General features: G+C 51.4%; 1 protein-coding gene and 3 non-coding genes across 4 annotated transcripts in view; 2 read left to right on the forward strand and 2 right to left on the reverse strand.

The window, feature by feature from the left end:
• Positions 1-17,131, reverse strand: part of VAC14 (VAC14 component of PIKFYVE complex) — a 100,752-nt gene that overhangs the window by 81,397 nt on the left and 2,224 nt on the right. Inside the window, exons 2-9 of the mRNA XM_038538369.1 lie at positions 7,273-7,423; positions 6,821-6,988; positions 5,981-6,043; positions 5,144-5,251; positions 4,542-4,651; positions 4,138-4,244; positions 3,064-3,198; positions 2,427-2,579 (exon numbers count right to left, since the gene is read on the reverse strand). Coding sequence (XP_038394297.1) covers positions 2,427-2,579; positions 3,064-3,198; positions 4,138-4,244; positions 4,542-4,651; positions 5,144-5,251; positions 5,981-6,043; positions 6,821-6,988; positions 7,273-7,423 — 995 coding nt within the window. The remainder of the gene's footprint in view (positions 1-2,426; positions 2,580-3,063; positions 3,199-4,137; positions 4,245-4,541; positions 4,652-5,143; positions 5,252-5,980; positions 6,044-6,820; positions 6,989-7,272; positions 7,424-17,131) is intronic.
• Positions 1,340-1,410, reverse strand: TRNAG-GCC. Its single transcript has one exon. It is a non-coding gene; the product is annotated as a tRNA-Gly (tRNA).
• On the forward strand, positions 9,154-9,224 carry TRNAG-GCC. The gene has a single exon. It is a non-coding gene; the product is annotated as a tRNA-Gly (tRNA).
• TRNAG-GCC lies at positions 9,979-10,049 on the forward strand. The gene has a single exon. It is a non-coding gene; the product is annotated as a tRNA-Gly (tRNA).

Consider the following 17,131-nt stretch of genomic DNA (forward strand, 5'->3'; position numbering starts at 1 on the left):
CTGACAGCCTCATCATAGGTCTTGCCCTTCCACACCTTCCACAGACGGAACGAGGCAGGAGGTTTCTGCCCTTAGCCAGGTGACCGGGGCTGGAACAAAATAGTAATAGGAAAAAGAGGCAAAGGCTGGGATGAACCTATCAGCTAGACCAGCTGAATCATTGCTGTCTCCTGGCTTGCTGGGACCTTTTCCTGGCACTTTGATAAAATGGCAGTTATGAGCCAAGCAGGTCTGGAGTGGATATGGAGCCCCCAGATTAGCTGTGATCATCTCCAGGAACTACCATAAACTAAGCTTTGCATCTGCTGAAATGCTGTTTATGAGGCAGTAAAATCCAGGGCCAAGCTGCCTGAATGTATCCTGGTCTTACTGAGAGTATCCTAAGCAGAGAGCTGTTTCAAGAGTGCTTAGGAAAACTATCTAAGAGAATAAAATAAGCTGCCTTGGCTGACAATGGCACCCTGGCAGGTGAGGATACTACTGCTGACCCACCAATGCCCCAGGTGGCAGGTTTTTAGCAGCTGCCACAACCTGCGGAATACAGGGGTTCCTCCCCAGAGGGCCTGACTTGTTGTCACGTAAGCAGAAAAGGTGGGTTAAGGGCTGCTGGGTTCCACTTTGGGGGAAGAGGCAACAACATTATTTAAAAAATTGAGACACATTTCACATACATGAAGTTTCATAACATAAAGTTCACCATTTTAAAGCATACAACTGGGTGATTTTTGGTAAATCCACAAAGTTATTTAAGTGTCACCACTATTTCATTCTAGAACACTTCCACCACTCCCTAAAGAAACCAGTTATCCAGTTCCCTCTTTCCCTCCAGCTTGGCAACCATTATTCTACTTTCTGACTCAATCCATTAAGAGGCACTGACTTTTAGAGTCAGTATAAAATATTCAAAACTTCTGTAAGTTGCAACTTGTCAAGCCAAAAACAAAACAAAAACCAAAAGAAGCCTTCACACAAACAAAGCAGGATGTGGAATTATGTAAACCATATGATTTCATATGGTTTCCATATATAGTGGAAAAGAATATATGAATATGGAAAACATGTTGTTACATGTTACGTGTACATAATGGAAAAAATATTCTGAGATCACACTAATTGCCTCTTGGTGGGGACAGTCTTGCTTTTTTATATTTTTCTCTACTGTCTAAATTTTCTAAAATGAGAATCAAAAAATGAAAAGATAATAAAATACTCATACATCAGTGAAAATTTACAAAACATGTCTATCCCTGTGATTCTTCTAGGTTCTCCCAGTAAGAAAGCTCTGCCTTGGAGAGCCACACTATCTTTTCCAAGGATTTGCCAAAAAGTTCCCCGCATCTGCATTGGCCGGGAATCGAACCCGGGCCTCCCGCGTGGCAGGCGAGAATTCTACCACTGAACCACCAATGCTGCGCTGGAGTAAAGCCCTGCTTCCAGCTGTTTTGCTCTTACAGCTCACAAAGGCCATGCACAGCTGTAACCCGACACCTGGAACGCTGCAGTGTGGAATGCTGCCGGTTCAGCCAGCTGAGAGCACAGGAGGCCCAGGGGGCTCACATGCCCGCACACTGCTCACATGTGCAAGAGACGTCTGGGAAGGGCAATGGGAGAAAAATGCTTGAGAAACTCTTTTGGCTCCTGGACTTACAGGTTCCAGACTGAGTCCATTAGCCTTAAAAATACTGAGTAAGCTCTGCATCAGTTTACTCTCTGGCTGACTCCACAAGGAGAACATTACCCGCAAGCTGATCAGAGCCCTCTTAGTGAGGATAGGCCCCCTGCCCCGCAAAGTCAGAGTTCTAGATAATGTTGATAGAGTCAAATTTCAGACTTTAATGGACATAGGAGTGGCTTCCTTCATGTGATGGACAAATAAGACAGTAACGTTGGGAGAGGACGCAGAGCCATTTCATTTTGCAAAGACACCAACGTTGGTAGAACCCCAGGGCTGAATAAGCTGCATTTGTGGCTTTCTTAGCCTTCTGCCTGGGAGCAGCCAGCAGAGCAGAGGCAGGTGGCTTCTGGGTGGCTGGATGGCAATGGCCAAGACTCACATGAGCCCGGCAACCTGCACTCCTGCCAGACTCTGAACCTTCCCACATTGAAAACAACACAGCTGGACACAGAAAAGATTTTAAAAAGGCTTAATGCTTTTTGAGGCAGTAAGAGTTGAGAGCATGGGTTTTGGAGGCAGACTGCCAGGGCTCACATCCTGGTTCTGTTACCCTGTGGCGGCCAGACCCTGGTCCTGTTACCTGTCTTCCCTGTGTCCATCTGGGCAATAAGGAAGAACAGCAACTTCTACCTTACTGGATTGTTTCCAGAATTAAATCAAGTCGCATATGGGAATCAGCTCTGGTTGGTTAGGCGAGGCCCCAAGTCAAGTCACCCAGGGAGGCTAGGGGCAGGAGGCGGAGCCTACTCACCAGTGGCTGTCCCTTCCTGCTTGGCCACGGAGTCATCGGGATTGGGCTCTGCCTGCCTCTGTACCACTGGCTTCAGCTCGTCAGGCTCATCATCCTCAGGGGTAACCAGCTTCATCAGGCTTTGGTTACACACGTTGGCCACCTCCTTGATGCCTGAGTCCGCTGATGTAAGGAGTAGCCCCACCCAGGGGGTGTTCCCTCAACCTGAGGTCACTGGCATTGGCCAGGGACCTGGTCCTCCCTCGAGGTGGATCAGTGGGCAGTCTGTACCGAGTCCCCGTGAAATGCTCCTGTCTTCTTGTAGGACCCTTCCTGGTGGGCTTCCTACCAACAGGATATCCCCCACCCAAGACAGGGCAGTATGAGCTCAGGGGCTTGAACTGTGGGAACTGGGAGAGCTGCTCCAGTTCCCATACGTAACCAGGGTGAGGTTTAGGGCCAGTGGCAGGAGTGCCGTGGCCCCGGCACTGCCCTGGTGCTCCCAGTCCGTGCCCTGCTGTGCTGCTTGCTCCCTAGGTGCCAGGGGCTATCTGGAGGCGATGGATCCTAAAGGAACCCCCATCCCCCACGCCAGGATCCTCAGCTTCATAGTCTCCTTTGGGGCTACTCTGGTTTCCTCTCTCAGGGTGAAGGATACTTTTCTTGCGGTCATCGTAGGCCAGGCAGGGCAAGACAGCGGTCAGGATTCCAGATGAGTAGGGCAACATCACTCGGCCAGCCAGCTGGATGAACTCTCGCATCCAGCACATGGCTGTCAGCTGGATCAGGTCATCTGGAAGAGGAATTGGGTTCCAGGAGGGTTCCCATGAGCAGCCCGAGTGCTCCCTCCCAGTGACCATGCCTGGAGGATGGGACGGGAGGGGACCTGAGAGCTTGCCTTGCTTCTAGCCTCACTGATACTCTCTTGCCTTCCAAAGGTACACACAGGTACCAGGATGGGAGGGAACAACAATCTCGTAGCCAATGTAAGAGTAGCCTTGATTCTCTACCTTCCACACTCAGAAAAGGGCTCCACAGCTCCTTTCGTCAAAGGGTGAGTTCACTTCCCCACTGCTTGAATCTGGACTGGCCTTCCTACTATTGCCACCAGAAGATGTTGGAAGCGAAGGTGTGGCTGGTTTAAACCTAGGCCTCCAGAGGCCTTGCTCACCTCTACCATATGTCTTGAGACATATATATGTATCTGGGTTAGCAGGCTAGATGATGAGACATATGGACCAACTGTCCCGGCTCCCCAGGTGACAGCCAGTTAACTGCCAGACATCAGTGAGGCCACCCCAGACCACGCAGCCTCAGACGACCCTTCAGATGACTATAGGTGCATAATCAAGAGCAGTCAAGCCTAGCTCAAGTGAACAGAACCACTCAGCTGACCTATGGACTCATGACTAACAATAAGTGGCTGCTATATTAGGTAATCACATTTTTTGGTGGTTTGATGCTCAATGGAAGGTCACAGCTTCAGAGTCCCAACCTCCAAGCATTTCAATTTATAGTGAAATGCCAAGCTTCCCAGCAAGAGGGTCTCTGGATCTTATTCCAGGGTCAGAACAAGCAAAGGGCCTCCACATTGATGGAGGACCCTAATCTCTTTCTCACAAGGACCCAGCACCCCACCACCCCGGGTCCAGTGTTGTGCTGGTTTATACTCCTACCAGAGCTCTCTCTGCTTCTGAGGAGGTGGCAGTGGCCCTGCAGCCTTCACACTCACCTGTGGTCTGGCAGTGGATCACCAGGATGTTGGCCATTTCAGCAAACTTAACACTGGAGGGGTTCTTCTTGATTTCTTTCAAGAATTCCCCAAGGACTACCTCACACCTACCAAGGAGAGAAGGAAAATAGCACACGCCAGCCAGGGCTGGAGGAGCCTCTGCTGGTGCCCGCTTCCGCTCTGCGTAGGCTACCGAGAGGGGGACTACACCTCATAGTTGCCAGATGACTATCTTCCCGGAGGCTGGGGGCTGATGAACTCTTTTGCTCCTCGAGGCAGGAAGCACATGAGCCAGGAGGCAGAGAGGGAACTTATTCTCCTGCGGGTCTGGAGGTACCCCCGTCTGTCGGGTGTGGGGGTATATGTGCACACAGAGTGGCTGCCCGCCCCCTCCCTCCACTCACATTTTCCGAATCTCTTTGCCGTTGTCGCCCAGGATCTGGAAGAGTCCATCCAGGATCTCCGGCAAATAATCCAGCAGGTTAATGTCTGGCACGGACTCCAGAACCAGGATCTGAGCCAGGGTAGGAAACAAGGAGGGAAAATTAGACCAGCCTGTGAACCTTCGTCTCCTCCTCCGGTGCTCTGGGACTGGGCAGGGCGAAGGCAGCCCCGCTGAGGTAGTGGTGCACGGCACCACAGGTGCCCCCTGGCGGAGAGGGCTCTTGCTAAGTGTGCAGGAGAATGGTGACTTAGCTCCAAGAAAATTCTGATGCCACAGGGAAAAGGGAAGGCCCGGGAAAGGACAGCACCACTGGCTTCAAAGAGAAATGGAGGTGTTTCCTGGGGCAAGGAAAGAACTGTATCCTCCTTGAAGCAAACATGACAGGCTCTGGGGCAGGCTGGAATAAACATGTTTCGGACTACTTGAGGTTGTTGGCTATCAGAGGGATAATAACGAGGCTTCTCTCAGCCGCAAGAACTGCCCAGGGTGTGCCAGAGGGCGGATTTTACTAAACTAGAGGCTCATTACGGCTGGAGAAACTGTCGTGGGGCTGGCCCTTACCCAGGAGATGATGAACTGCCGGGCGTACTGGTTGTTGGAATAAATCCTCTCCCGCAACAAAGGGATGAAGCCCACCAGATCAAACTTGTTGCTCTCTGTCACAATGTCCTGTGGATCAAAGGCATTTGAGCGGCTGAGAGTCAGAAGCCAAGGGCAGGCTGACCTGACTGACCCCAGGGCTAAAGCTCTAGGGGGTCAGGTGGTCACAGAACAAAATGGCAGAGCCCATGCTAGGTAGCAGAGGTCCTGGAGGAACCACCCTCTCACAGACCAAAGGACAAGCAAAAATGCTGGAGTGAAAACAGGAATCAAAGTCAAGAGGACTGATCATCTGGATCAAATGCCCCAGGGAGCTCAGCATAAGCACCCCCAGTCATGGGGTGGAGGGGATGATGGTAGGTGGTGGGCAGTCTCCTTTGCCCTGAGTGGGGCTAGCACAAAGAGATGTTTAGGGTGACAGAATGTCTCTGTATTTTGATTGTGTTGGTGACATAGCTCTGTACACTTGTCATAGAACCGTATACCAGGGATGCCTGGGTGGCTAAGTTGGGTAAGCGACTGCCTTTGCTCAGGTCATGATCCTGAGGTCCTGGGATTGGGCCCTACATTCAGTCCCCTGCTCAGTGAGGAATCTGCTTCTCCCACTGAACCTCCCTCTGCTTGTGCTCTCTCGTTCACTCTCAAAAAAAAAGAACTGTACACCAAAGTGAATTTTACTATATGTAAATGAAAACATTTTTAACAATTAGGAAGAGCAGCCCCAGGGATACAGTTTATAAGCTATACAGACAGATGGAAGAAACACATTCCAAAACAAAAGCAAAGACCAAATACTACCTTTAAAAGGCGGTCTAGGAGCTCAGATCCACTTTTTACATTAGGGTCTGGGTCCGCCGCCAGCTATGAGAGATACAGAAACAGACGGTTACAGTCAATATATAGGACAAGGAATCTACAAAAAATCCATAGCCCAGGTCCCTGGCACAGTCGGGAATATAAATAGACATCTCTTTTAGGAAATAAACTGAAGCAAGGGAGGGGAGGTAGGGACAGGCAAAATGGAACCTGGCTAAGGAACCGAAATGCAGTAGACTTCTCATTCTGTTCTGGGACCTGCTGCCTCCAGGTCAGGTGCTTGTTCTCACAAGCCTTCCTCAAGGGTTTCCAATCCTAAAATGCTAGGTCCTCTCTCCACACCTGGAGGTGGGGCCGAGGCAGCTATGAGGCTGGTGCCCTGGAAATGACTGTGGTGGGCAGCAGAGCTTCCAGGCTATTCTGTGCCTCGGCGTGTACTTTGTGGGGCTGATCGAGGTGCTAAGGAGGGTGTGGTAGGGGCTCTGCAGCCTTTGTAAGTGCAGCTTTTTCTAGAGCTTACAGGCTGGTGCTCCCCTCACAGGGGAAATACAGTCTGTACTATGGATTCACCATCCTCACCTTCTATAAGAGGAGTTAAGGCTTTTCAAGCTGTTTTTCCCCTCCACTCTGTGGTGAACTGATGCTTTCATCAAATGCGATAAAAATCAATAGAGAAATAGAAAAACCCCGTCAAAAGTCAATACAAGGCCATGAAAGAAAATGGCAATGAGACTGAACAGACCAGTGTATGTATCTGTGATGCCTACATCTAGGAGACAGGGTGTGGGGACCCGGGGGCCCTGCCGCAGAAGGGGTGGTCACCTTGCTGAGCCCGTCGAAGAGCACGTTGAAATGAGGCAGCACGGCGCCACGGGCCACCTTGACGATGTTGTAGAGTGCCTCGCATGCGTAGTAGCGCAGCCTGCTGTCTGCATCATTGAAGCAGGTCAGCACCGGCTCAATGAGCTCCTTTAGGTACAGCCCTGAGTCCTGCAAGGGGGCAGGAGGAGACACAGCTCACTGTGGGCCAGGTCCCCGGCCCCTGGAGACATCCCGGCTCCCCTGCGTGGGGCTGGCCCTGAGCCAGGTAGGCTCCTGGGCCAGGGCCAGGTGCCATGCCACGGGATGAGACTTGCAGTGCCGCAAAGCCAGCCTTGCTGGTCTTAGGCGTGGTGAGAGTGGGAGGAAAGCAGCAGTCTACGGCTGCCTGCTGGGTCTGGGCGGTGAGAGAAGGCCACTGCTGCAGTGTCTGTCCCTTCGGGAGAAAGGCCCACCTTGCCCAGTGCAATAGAGCAGGCGGCCAGGCCGATGAGGCCCCCCTTCCGGCTGTGGGGGTGCTGGGACAGGGCGAACTCCTGAGACAGGGTCTGGATCACATGCTTGATTTGCACGGTGTTGTTCTGGGCCACGAACTCCCGGACCAGCCTGGAGAGAGAGGAGAGAGGGGCTGCAGGCCAGTGGAGTCAAGCTTACCCCCCCCCCCCCCCATGCTGGCTGCTGGCTCCAGGGTCAGGGGTGTGGCAGGGAGATGACCTATTCAGAAAGAGGAATCAGGAGTCCTGCATCTCAGGGTGGGCCTCTCCCAGGTCTGCCGTCAACTGGAAGGTGCGGGCTGGGTCTCGGTTCGTTTCCCTATTCTGGGTCACGGTTTCCCTTGTGCATGACATAATGTGGAACAGCAGGGCTGCCTCACTTCTGGGAATCAGAGAGAATGCAAGGGAATGTCTTGTTGGGAACCAAAAACTGCAATGTGACCAGCTGGTCAACCACCTTTAGTTGACACTGGCTAACCCCCCCATTCCCACACCTGAGAGGTTCTCTGAGTCTGTGTCGTCATTTCCAGGGATGGCACTGAATCAGTGGGCAATATTCACATACACACAAGTAACTGTCATCATATGGTGCAAGTGATACCAGAGAGGCCAGAAAAATGTCATGCGCTGATCTCCTTGGGCTGAATGGGAGATGCCATTTGGGTCAGGTCTGGAAAACACCCACAGGCACTTTCCAGGTAGAGGGCAAGGCATCTCAGGCACAGGAAAGAGATGTGGTGTAATCAGAGAAGGACAAGGAGTTCGGCCTGTGGAAGGAGCAGCTAGACAGTTCAAGGAAGACAACCTAGTAACAGTTTTCCAGCAACAGGATGACATGCTTAGATCTATGTTTTTATTAGGTATCTCTGGTAGCAGCCCGGAGAGGCTGCACTGCATGGGCTGGCTTGACAGGAGATGGAAAAATCCCCATGGAACATCACTGGCTCTGGCCATTCTAGCCATGTCAGATTAGGGAGAATGGATCTCGCAGCATGGGTGACAGGGAAGCGTCTTATGGTTTTTGAAGAACATGGTGGAAGAGCATCTTGGGAAGCTGTGAGACGGATGGAACCCGTCCCATCATCCGAGGGTGAGGGACTGCTACCAGCGTAGCAGCCAAGGGGCTGTCTACAGAATACAGACTCCTCAAAGCAGCTGCCTGGACTCACTGTCTAATTGGTTTGTGTCCATCGTGGCAGGACCACTGCCCGCATGGGTCTCAAGTTGTTTCGAAAAATTTTAAGGACAGTTAAGTCCAATGGGTATCAATTAGTCTACGTGGTTCCAGCTCCATGTCAGGAACCTGCCAGTAATTAGAGCTGTTCAAAAACACACGTGCTGCCCTATGAGGCAAGAAGCCCTCCTACAAAACAGCTGCTCAGTGAGGGGTTGACACCATTAGAGGGGGATTTAAGGCAGCAAGTCATTCGGCACCTATTCTGTGCCAAACACCATGAGCGCAGGTGGGACCAAAACAGGCCTGGTTCCCCTGCTGGCGGATGTGGGAGCAGGGATGGCTGTTTCAGAAAGGTGCTGCACGAATGGCCTGCGAGGTCTCTCTCTGATCTTTACAAGGTGAAATTCCACCAAACCGGCCCCAGGGGGCTAGGAGCTATGAGCGGACCAACCGAGGTGCACGTTCAATGCCAGTTCCATAGGCCAAATCCCTCCCCCTCCTCCTCCCGGAGCAGGCCCAGCAAGGACGGTTCTCTGGACACCTGCCTGGCTTCCCAAACGGGACCGACTAGCCAGGCGAGGCAGGGACCGCCAGAGCTCCTGTGCGACTGTCCAGAGACACGGCCCCTTGAGAAAAGCCCTGCCGCTGCGGCAGGGAGCAGCACAGCATTGGTGGTTCAGTGGTAGAATTCTCGCCTGCCACGCGGGAGGCCCGGGTTCGATTCCCGGCCAATGCACGGCTGCTCTTTTGCCTTTTCCTGGCAGGCTTCCCGTCAGAGATCCTGCTGGAGGAGCCAATCTCCTCACCGTGCCGCCTCCGGCAGCTGGGCCGGGGAGTCTGGCCTCGCCTCCCTGCTCTGGAGGAACCCGGGCTGTGGGGGCCTTCGTGCTCTCTGCCAGCGAGGGGCTCGGCCCAGGCCGGGGTCTGGCAGGGAGCTGGGGTGAAACCTGAGAACCGCAGGAACGGGACCCACGCTCCCCACGCTCCGAGGCTCCGAGCGCTGTTACCGAGGAGGGGCTTGAGCAACTCTCGTTTCTATTTCTATCCTGAGGTCCGAGGCAAAGCAATCTCTCTCTCTCTCTCTCTCTCTCTCTCTCTCACACACACACACACACCCACACGTACCCACACGCACACTCTAAGGGGCTCGAGCAACTCTCATTTCTATCCTGAGGTCTGAGGCAAAGCAATCTCTCTCTCTCTCTCTCTCACACACACACACACACACACACACACAAACACGCACCCACACGCACACCCTAAGGGGCTCGAGCAACTCTTGTTTCTATCCTGAGGTCTGAGGCAAAGCGATCCCCCCCCCCACACACACAGACACACTCCCCCCCCCCCCCCCCCCAGCTTTCTGCTCTTGCAGCTGTGCTGACGTGGCAGCATCAGAGGCTGGCCTGGCATCCTGAGAATCGCGCACCCACAAGGAGGCTCCGGACAGGGGTTAAAGGGAGGCGCTCACGCAGCCGCTCACAGCTGGAGCATTGGTGGTTCAGTGGTAGAATTCTCGCCTGCCACGCGGGAGGCCCGGGTTCGATTCCCGGCCAATGCAAACAGCAAATATTTTTTTAAGCCCAGCAGACTGGATTTGGGATTTCACACTGCCTAAAGGGTACGTGGGTACAATCTGAGAAGTGAGAATGACTTGTTTCTAGCTTCAGGTTTAAATATCTTGGACAAAAAGTACTCAGTGCCTTGAATTCCACAAACATCTAGAACCCGTGTCTCTGTTCTTGAGGAGTCCAGGATACGGGGATCACCAAAGCCACTGGAGCGGCCGTGCCTCCCGCTCCTGTCCCCACTCCTTGCCCGGCTCCTGCCCGGACAGCCCGCCCAGGGAGCTGGCTGCTGAGAGTATTCCTGAGGAAGCCAGGCTGTGTTTCTGCTCAGGACAAGTTAGAGCAGCACCCAGGGTGGGAATAAGCACCCACAGGGCATCTGTGGCATATCCAGCTGTGCCAGCAGCACAGTCCATCCTGGAACCACGGCCTCACCTGTCTGCTTATTTCAGGTCGCAAATGGTCCCTGAGCACCTGGAAAGGGCACCCTCTCCTCTTTTGGAGCCAGCATAGGGATGCATTCCCCGCCATGAGGGGCTCTCTGCTGCGGTGAACATCAGGGAGGAAGCTAGACAGCACACAGGACTCGCATGCAAAGTGGAGACAAAACGATCTGCTGAGAAGCTTGTGAGGCGAGAAGCGCAGGCAAGAGGGAGCAGGCCTGCCACCTGGTGGGGAGGGATTCGGCATGGTTTCGAGATGGTCAGCATTTGAGACGCACTCTGAAGGATGAGCGTTCGTTCTGGAACTGTTTAGGATCAAGCAGCCCAGACAGAGGGAAGAGCGTGAACAATGGCTCAGAGGAAGGAGAGAGGCATTTGGCTTGGCAAAGAACACAGGTAGAAGAGAGGCGGGTGACAGGGCCGGGGAAGCTGCTTCCAGTCTTGTGCGTGGTAAAGGAATTGGCATTTACTTCTGGTGGTAGTAAGGAGCCACGGAAGCTAAGAGTAATCCTCAGTGATGGGTTGTTATGGGTCTGAATGGTGTTATGGAGCTTGGAAAAACCCAAAGGCTTACAGGGACTGCATAGTAAGAGAGTGTGAGGAACAGGGCTCTCGTGTTGGGGTAACAGCCTGCATGAGCATAAGGATCTCCCGAAGGCAGGGGATGGGCAAGCAGGAGGTTCAGATTTAGCACTACCTGACTCTGCAGGCCCAAGACTACCTTTCTCATTTGCTCAGTACCAGCTGGATGGCCTCCCCACCCTGAATCCTTTCAGGGCTCAACACAGGGCATCCCAGGCCACTGCAAAAATAGTGGCCCGTTTGGGGCACCTGGGTGGCTCAGTCGGTTAAGTGTCTGCCTTTGGCTCAGGTCATGATCCCAGGGTCTTGGGACTGAGCCTTGCACTGGCCTTCCTGCTCAGAGGGGAGTCAGCTTCTCCCACTCCCTCCGTCCCCTGCTTGTGCACTCGCACTCTCTCTCTCTTGCTCATTCTTTCTCAAATAAGTAAAATCTTTAAAAAAAAACAGTAACCCATTTGAGTCTGGAGGCCCCAGAACCCTGCACATTTGGGGGTATGTCCAGGAAACCAAGACAATGGTTCCCCTGGAAGGGAAGCCACAAGAACATGCTCTCACCAATGCTATCAGCTTGGAGAACATGGGGCTGGCTCTGCGGGTCAAGCCCTGGGGCCCCCGCAGGAACAGCGGTCTCACAAGCCAAGGCTATACTCTTTACCTGGCACTCAGGGCAACAGTGTACTCCAGCCAGACCCACCTACATCCTGGAAACCCGGACCCTACTCACTCTGTCCCTAGTGCCCTACTCTCTGGGAAAGCTCTGCTTCACATCCTACCCAGCCTTCAAAGCCTGGCTCAGATCCAAGCTGCTATTCTTTTGGACCATCCCAGGAAGGGGTCACTCCTCGTCTAAATTCTGAAGGACTCAGTGACCCTCTCATTCTCTTCCCAGCAACGCACTGGCAAATGTCAGGGCTCATTTTCATGTGTACATTTCTATCTCCGCAGTTCCTTGAATGAAGTCCTTGAGGACAGCCTGGGGCCATGACTGCCTGCGTCTCTCATGCCTGCCCTCTGGGAGTCTGGTGTCATGCTCAGTGTGGGGGACAGCCAGCACAGGCTGGGGACTGGGCTGGGAGGCTGGCGGCACCAAAGGATGGCACAGGTTGCCGGGTGAACACGGCCAGAGCCCCACACTGCCATATGGGTGACACAGGGTAGCCTAGTATTCTAAACCTAACCTGGTGGCCTAACCACTACCGTATCTGGGGGGTCCTAAGCTCTGAGTGTTAGGAGGAGCAAAGGGCACTCCACTGGGATCCCCGAAGGCGCATGGTCAAGGGCCCAGGTCACCAGAGCTGTGGCTGGGGAAAGATGCAGAAGCTATGGTATGTTCTGGAAACCACCTGCCAAGGGGCCAAGGGGTGCTGTACCCCTCTCTAGTACTCCAAAATAGGCCCACCAACCAGACTCGCCTCTCTGCTTCACAGGAGTGTGCACACAAAGATGCACTACAAAGGGAGGCAGAGTGAGTGGAGTTTAAACTCCAGCACTCCTGGTTGCAAGCCTAGTCTCTCTTCAAAAGACCACATTGTTTCCTCTTTCATCCACAGGCTGCAAGCCACAGGCAGGGATCTGAGGCTGCACTAGTTTTGAAGTGAATATCTGGCCCGGAAACTCTCACGATCACAAATCCCTGGGACCCTCCCTGACGTAAAGGTCACAAGTATTACTGTTCTATGTGCCAGAGAAGGGGGTCTGCTTCTGCCTGCTTCCTTCTAAAAAGGTGTGGAAAACCGAGGCTGATGAGGTGTCCTCAGAGGCTGCCCGGAACCTCCATTCTCATGGTCGGAGGCAGGAACACCTACTTCCCACAAGGCACAAACTCAACTTGGCAGCTCCAAGCTTGTGACGCGGCCGTCAACAGTGCGAAGCGCCACACCGACTCCCCCCTGACAGAAGGAACCCCAGACAGGGGAGGACGTATTTGGAACTGTCATCAGAAGAAACCCGAGGCCACCGTCTCAGCAACGCAAACACAGCCCCTCAGTGGACCCCTTTGGTCTCTGCAACAAGGCAATGACAATCACAGGTCACACAAGGACTGGTGATGGACCCCTTCCCAGGCACACACTCTACACTCTACTTCTGTTACCCCCTTGAATAACAACCTCCTTCTGCACTGATTACCCTCTCATCCTCGAGGTGAAACAGTCTCAGGGAAACCGAATCCCCTTCCCAGGGTCACGGCGGATCTGAACCCATGACACACCTCAAAGCCTGAGCCCTTTCAACTGTACACCAGTTCTTCTTGCCCAACTTCTTAAACCGCATCAGCTGCAAAGTGAACACACTCAGTTATACAGCAAACTTCCCTTGTGGAGAACTGAGGCCCTAAGTGAAATGCAGCTTTCTCCACACATTTTCCCATCCTCTTCAGTGTTCAGACATCCTCGAAGCATTCCCCCACCACACACACGGAGTATGGATGACGTGCAAACTTGAGATGTTTTGAAATGCTCTATAGCCAGGCTTCTACTGTGAAGGCAGGTAATAAGTAACCACTTGCTGAGCTCTTACTAGCTGCTAGGTGATAAATGCTAGATGCTTTACATACATTACCTAATTTAAACTTCAAATTAAACCACTGGGTCAAGTACTATATCACCCATTCTATAGATGGGAGAAACTGAGGCTCAGAGCCATTAAGAAACTCACACGGTCACACAACTTTGAGACAGGTATGGAAATGAAACCTAGGTTTTTCTGACTCCATGGTTTAAAGTCATTTCCACTATGTTGCACTATCCCCCTCCTCAAATATCACAGCTACCACCTGTTGGATGCCTACTGGGCACCAAGCACTTTATATTTCTAATTTTATTGAATCTGAACGCCTTTTCATCTGGTGATATCCAAATGTCCTAGTCAGCAGGTGGCAGGGGTTTTAGCCACTGCACTCATGTTCCTATGTCTTCAGAGGAGATGTCCTTGGTTATAAGGTGGGGCTATTAATTTCAGTGACCTTACACTGTTTTTAGAGAATAAAATAAGGCATATAATCTGCTCTGTGTTGCACATGCTCACATAGCGGTACCAGTGCAAACTCAGAATCAGAGAGACAAACTGTGATCTCACACACCACTCAAGATCACATTCATTCAGTAAAAGTTGACCAAGAACCTGTCATACCCCTGGCTCCAACAGAGGAGAGGAAGAGAAATCCAAAGTTGTGTTTATTCTTGTGTTGTAAAGCTTTCAGTATAGCCTTGGGGCTGCTGCCTTTTCTTGTCCTGGTTGAGTCCACTTATCCCTCAAGGTTTTCTATTTTTTACATCATGTGCCGTGTTCAGGAGGCATATCCAGGTAGCAACTGCCCAGGGATAATCTGGGGAAATATCTCCATCTGCTCTGCTGTATATTTAAGTAATTTGGTTTCCACTTGCTCACTAGTCTCCACTAAATGAACAGGGAAGTGGAACGTTTGCCTCTGGGTAAGGACCAAAGACCATCTGAAAAGGCCTCCGAGGTAACTGACAAAATACCCTGAGCTTCCACTGGATGGAATCGGTGGGAAGATCATAAAAAGGGGAAATGAGTCTGAAAGAGCAGCTGTTTGAAACTCAGATGACAATAACTGTGACCACTTAACAAGTGATTCCTTCACATTATAATAAAACACTACTCTTATTTTTTTAAAGCGCTGTAATTCACATATCGTAAACTCACTCTTACTGTGTGCAGTTCAGTGGTTTTTCGTGTACTTATTAGCAGTCACTCCCTGTATTCCGCAAACCCTGTCCCCTTAGCCCTAGCCAACCACTACTCTACTTTCTCTCTCTCTGAATTTGCCTATTCTAGATAATGCATAGAAGTGAAATTTTCATATAAATGAAACACATGGCCCTTCGTGACTGGCTCTTTTCACTTAGCCTAATGTTTTCAAGGTGCATTTGTGTTTAAGATGAGGAAACTGAGGCACAGAGGAATGAAACCAGAGTTCACAAACTCACATGCTCGCAGAGGCCAGGCAGGAGACACAAGGGAGGACAGGCTGTTGTGGACGCGCCAATACAGGAAGCAAACTAGGGAGCCCATGTCCTGGCCCACAGGGAAGCTCCTAGGTTGCCCGTACCTGCTATGGGGAACTGTGTGCCCCACAGAGACACACTTTCCATTCCTCAAGAGAAGCCAAAAACCTGAGCTTCACTGTGAAATTCCTCAATTTAAAATACCTTGCAATTCAGGTCAACCCAAACAGGTCTACCAGCAGGACAGAGTCCCTAGCTACTGGTCTGTAACCTCTAGATGGGGCAATTTGTGGAAGGCAGGGCTGGGTGGAGTTCTGACCCATACCTGCCTTAAGGCACTGGTGATACAGTGTCTCCTCGCAGCAGTGGTAGGCTCCAGAGCCAGGTCAAATTCAACAGTTACCCTTTATCTGCTCATAGTGCCAGGGATCCTCAGTTCCTCCCTGGTAGGCAAAGGATGCATTATCCCCCAGCCCCCACCCCCTCTTGGTCTTTGGTATTCTCAGGGGCATGGCCTGGGCACCTACTTACATTTGCTGGCTTTTGGAACTCAAAGTTCAGGAACACTAGAGACTGGGCACTGGGCCCATCTTTGCTTACCATGAAGGGCGCTGCCTCTCTCAGCCTGCAGTCAGGGGGCCCTGCCACCAGAGCATGGGGCATGGCACCCCTGGCAGAGTGAGCATCCATTGCAGTTATCCTAGTGCCTCCTGGCATTTCTCCCTAACACTACACTCTCCTGGAGAGCTGAGCCTGGGGTCTTACCAACCTTTGCATCAGGACTGAGCAATGACGATATCCCCTGAAATCGAGAGCCCACTAAACCTGAAACAGCCATCCTAAAATCTTAACCTAAGTGCCTTATCCTTTAGCAAACCGGGCACATCGTGGGGAGGCTATGCAGGAAAAAACTCTCCAGGACTGCACACAGCAGGCTGACACATGTAGTGATCAGATCTTGGGTCACTTGACCCGGCCTGCTCTTGAGATTCTAGAGTTCAAGGTTCTTCAACTGAGCCAAGCATTCATGTCTCTGCATTTTAATGTCTGTGAGGCCTGTCATCAAGAAGAAACACCCTCCTCTTATTATGAATTTTAATCACTTATTGGAAAACCATATGCAGCATGGGCTCTGTCCAACTGAGCAGATGATTCTGGAAAATCAAAAGTGTCAGTTAAAACCACTATGGAAATGCTCGAGTATGAAACATGCTTTATCAAATATATGTGCTCTTCTTGGCAGAGAAAACCATTCATTGTAGTAGAGAAGCTTTTCGAGACAGATGAACCCGGGGTTTCCTATCCAGGTTCTAGCTGTGAAACTCTGGGAAAAGTACCTAACCTCAAGGAGCTTCTGTTTCCTCATCTGTGAAATGCAACTACCTAGCTCATGTTTGCAGCCATGCAAAGTAAAGAGATGAGGGGTGTGCGGTGACCAAACAAAGGCTTCTCTCTATCCTCCTCTCCCCAAATTGGGCAGACAGTGCTTTACATGTAATCACTTAAAAACATATTTTATTTATTTATTCACGAGAGACAGAAAGACAGAGGCAGACATAGGCAGAGGGAGAAGTAGGTTCCATCTGGGGAGCCTGAAGTGGGACTTGATCCCAGGACTCTGGGATCACCAACTGAGCCAAAGGCAGATAGATACTCAACCACTGAGTCACCCAGGTGTCCCTACATGTAATCACTTAAAAAAAAAAAAAAAGATTACTATTACAGACTGAATTATGTCCCCATCAAATTCATATGTTGAAGCCCTAAACCCCACTATGACTGTATTTGGAGATATGGTCTATAAAGAAGCAATTAAGGTTAAATGAGGACATGATGGTATGGTCCTCATCCAATAGGATTAGTGTCCTCATAAGCAGAGACTCCAGAAAGCTCTTTGGTGAAGCACAGATAAGTAAATCCTTATTCCTAAGCAATTTGTGATACGTATATTTAGGAAAATATCAAATTGGGCACGCCTTATTTCAAACACAGCTGAAGAAGGCTAGAAACAGATTAAGGACCTCACCTAGGGATCTTATCAAAATGCAGATTCTGATCCAGAGGTCTGGGGTGATGCTGGAG

This window comes from Canis lupus, chromosome 5 (genome assembly GCF_011100685.1).
Source record: "Canis lupus familiaris isolate Mischka breed German Shepherd chromosome 5, alternate assembly UU_Cfam_GSD_1.0, whole genome shotgun sequence".
Classification (NCBI taxonomy): Eukaryota; Metazoa; Chordata; class Mammalia; order Carnivora; family Canidae; genus Canis; species Canis lupus.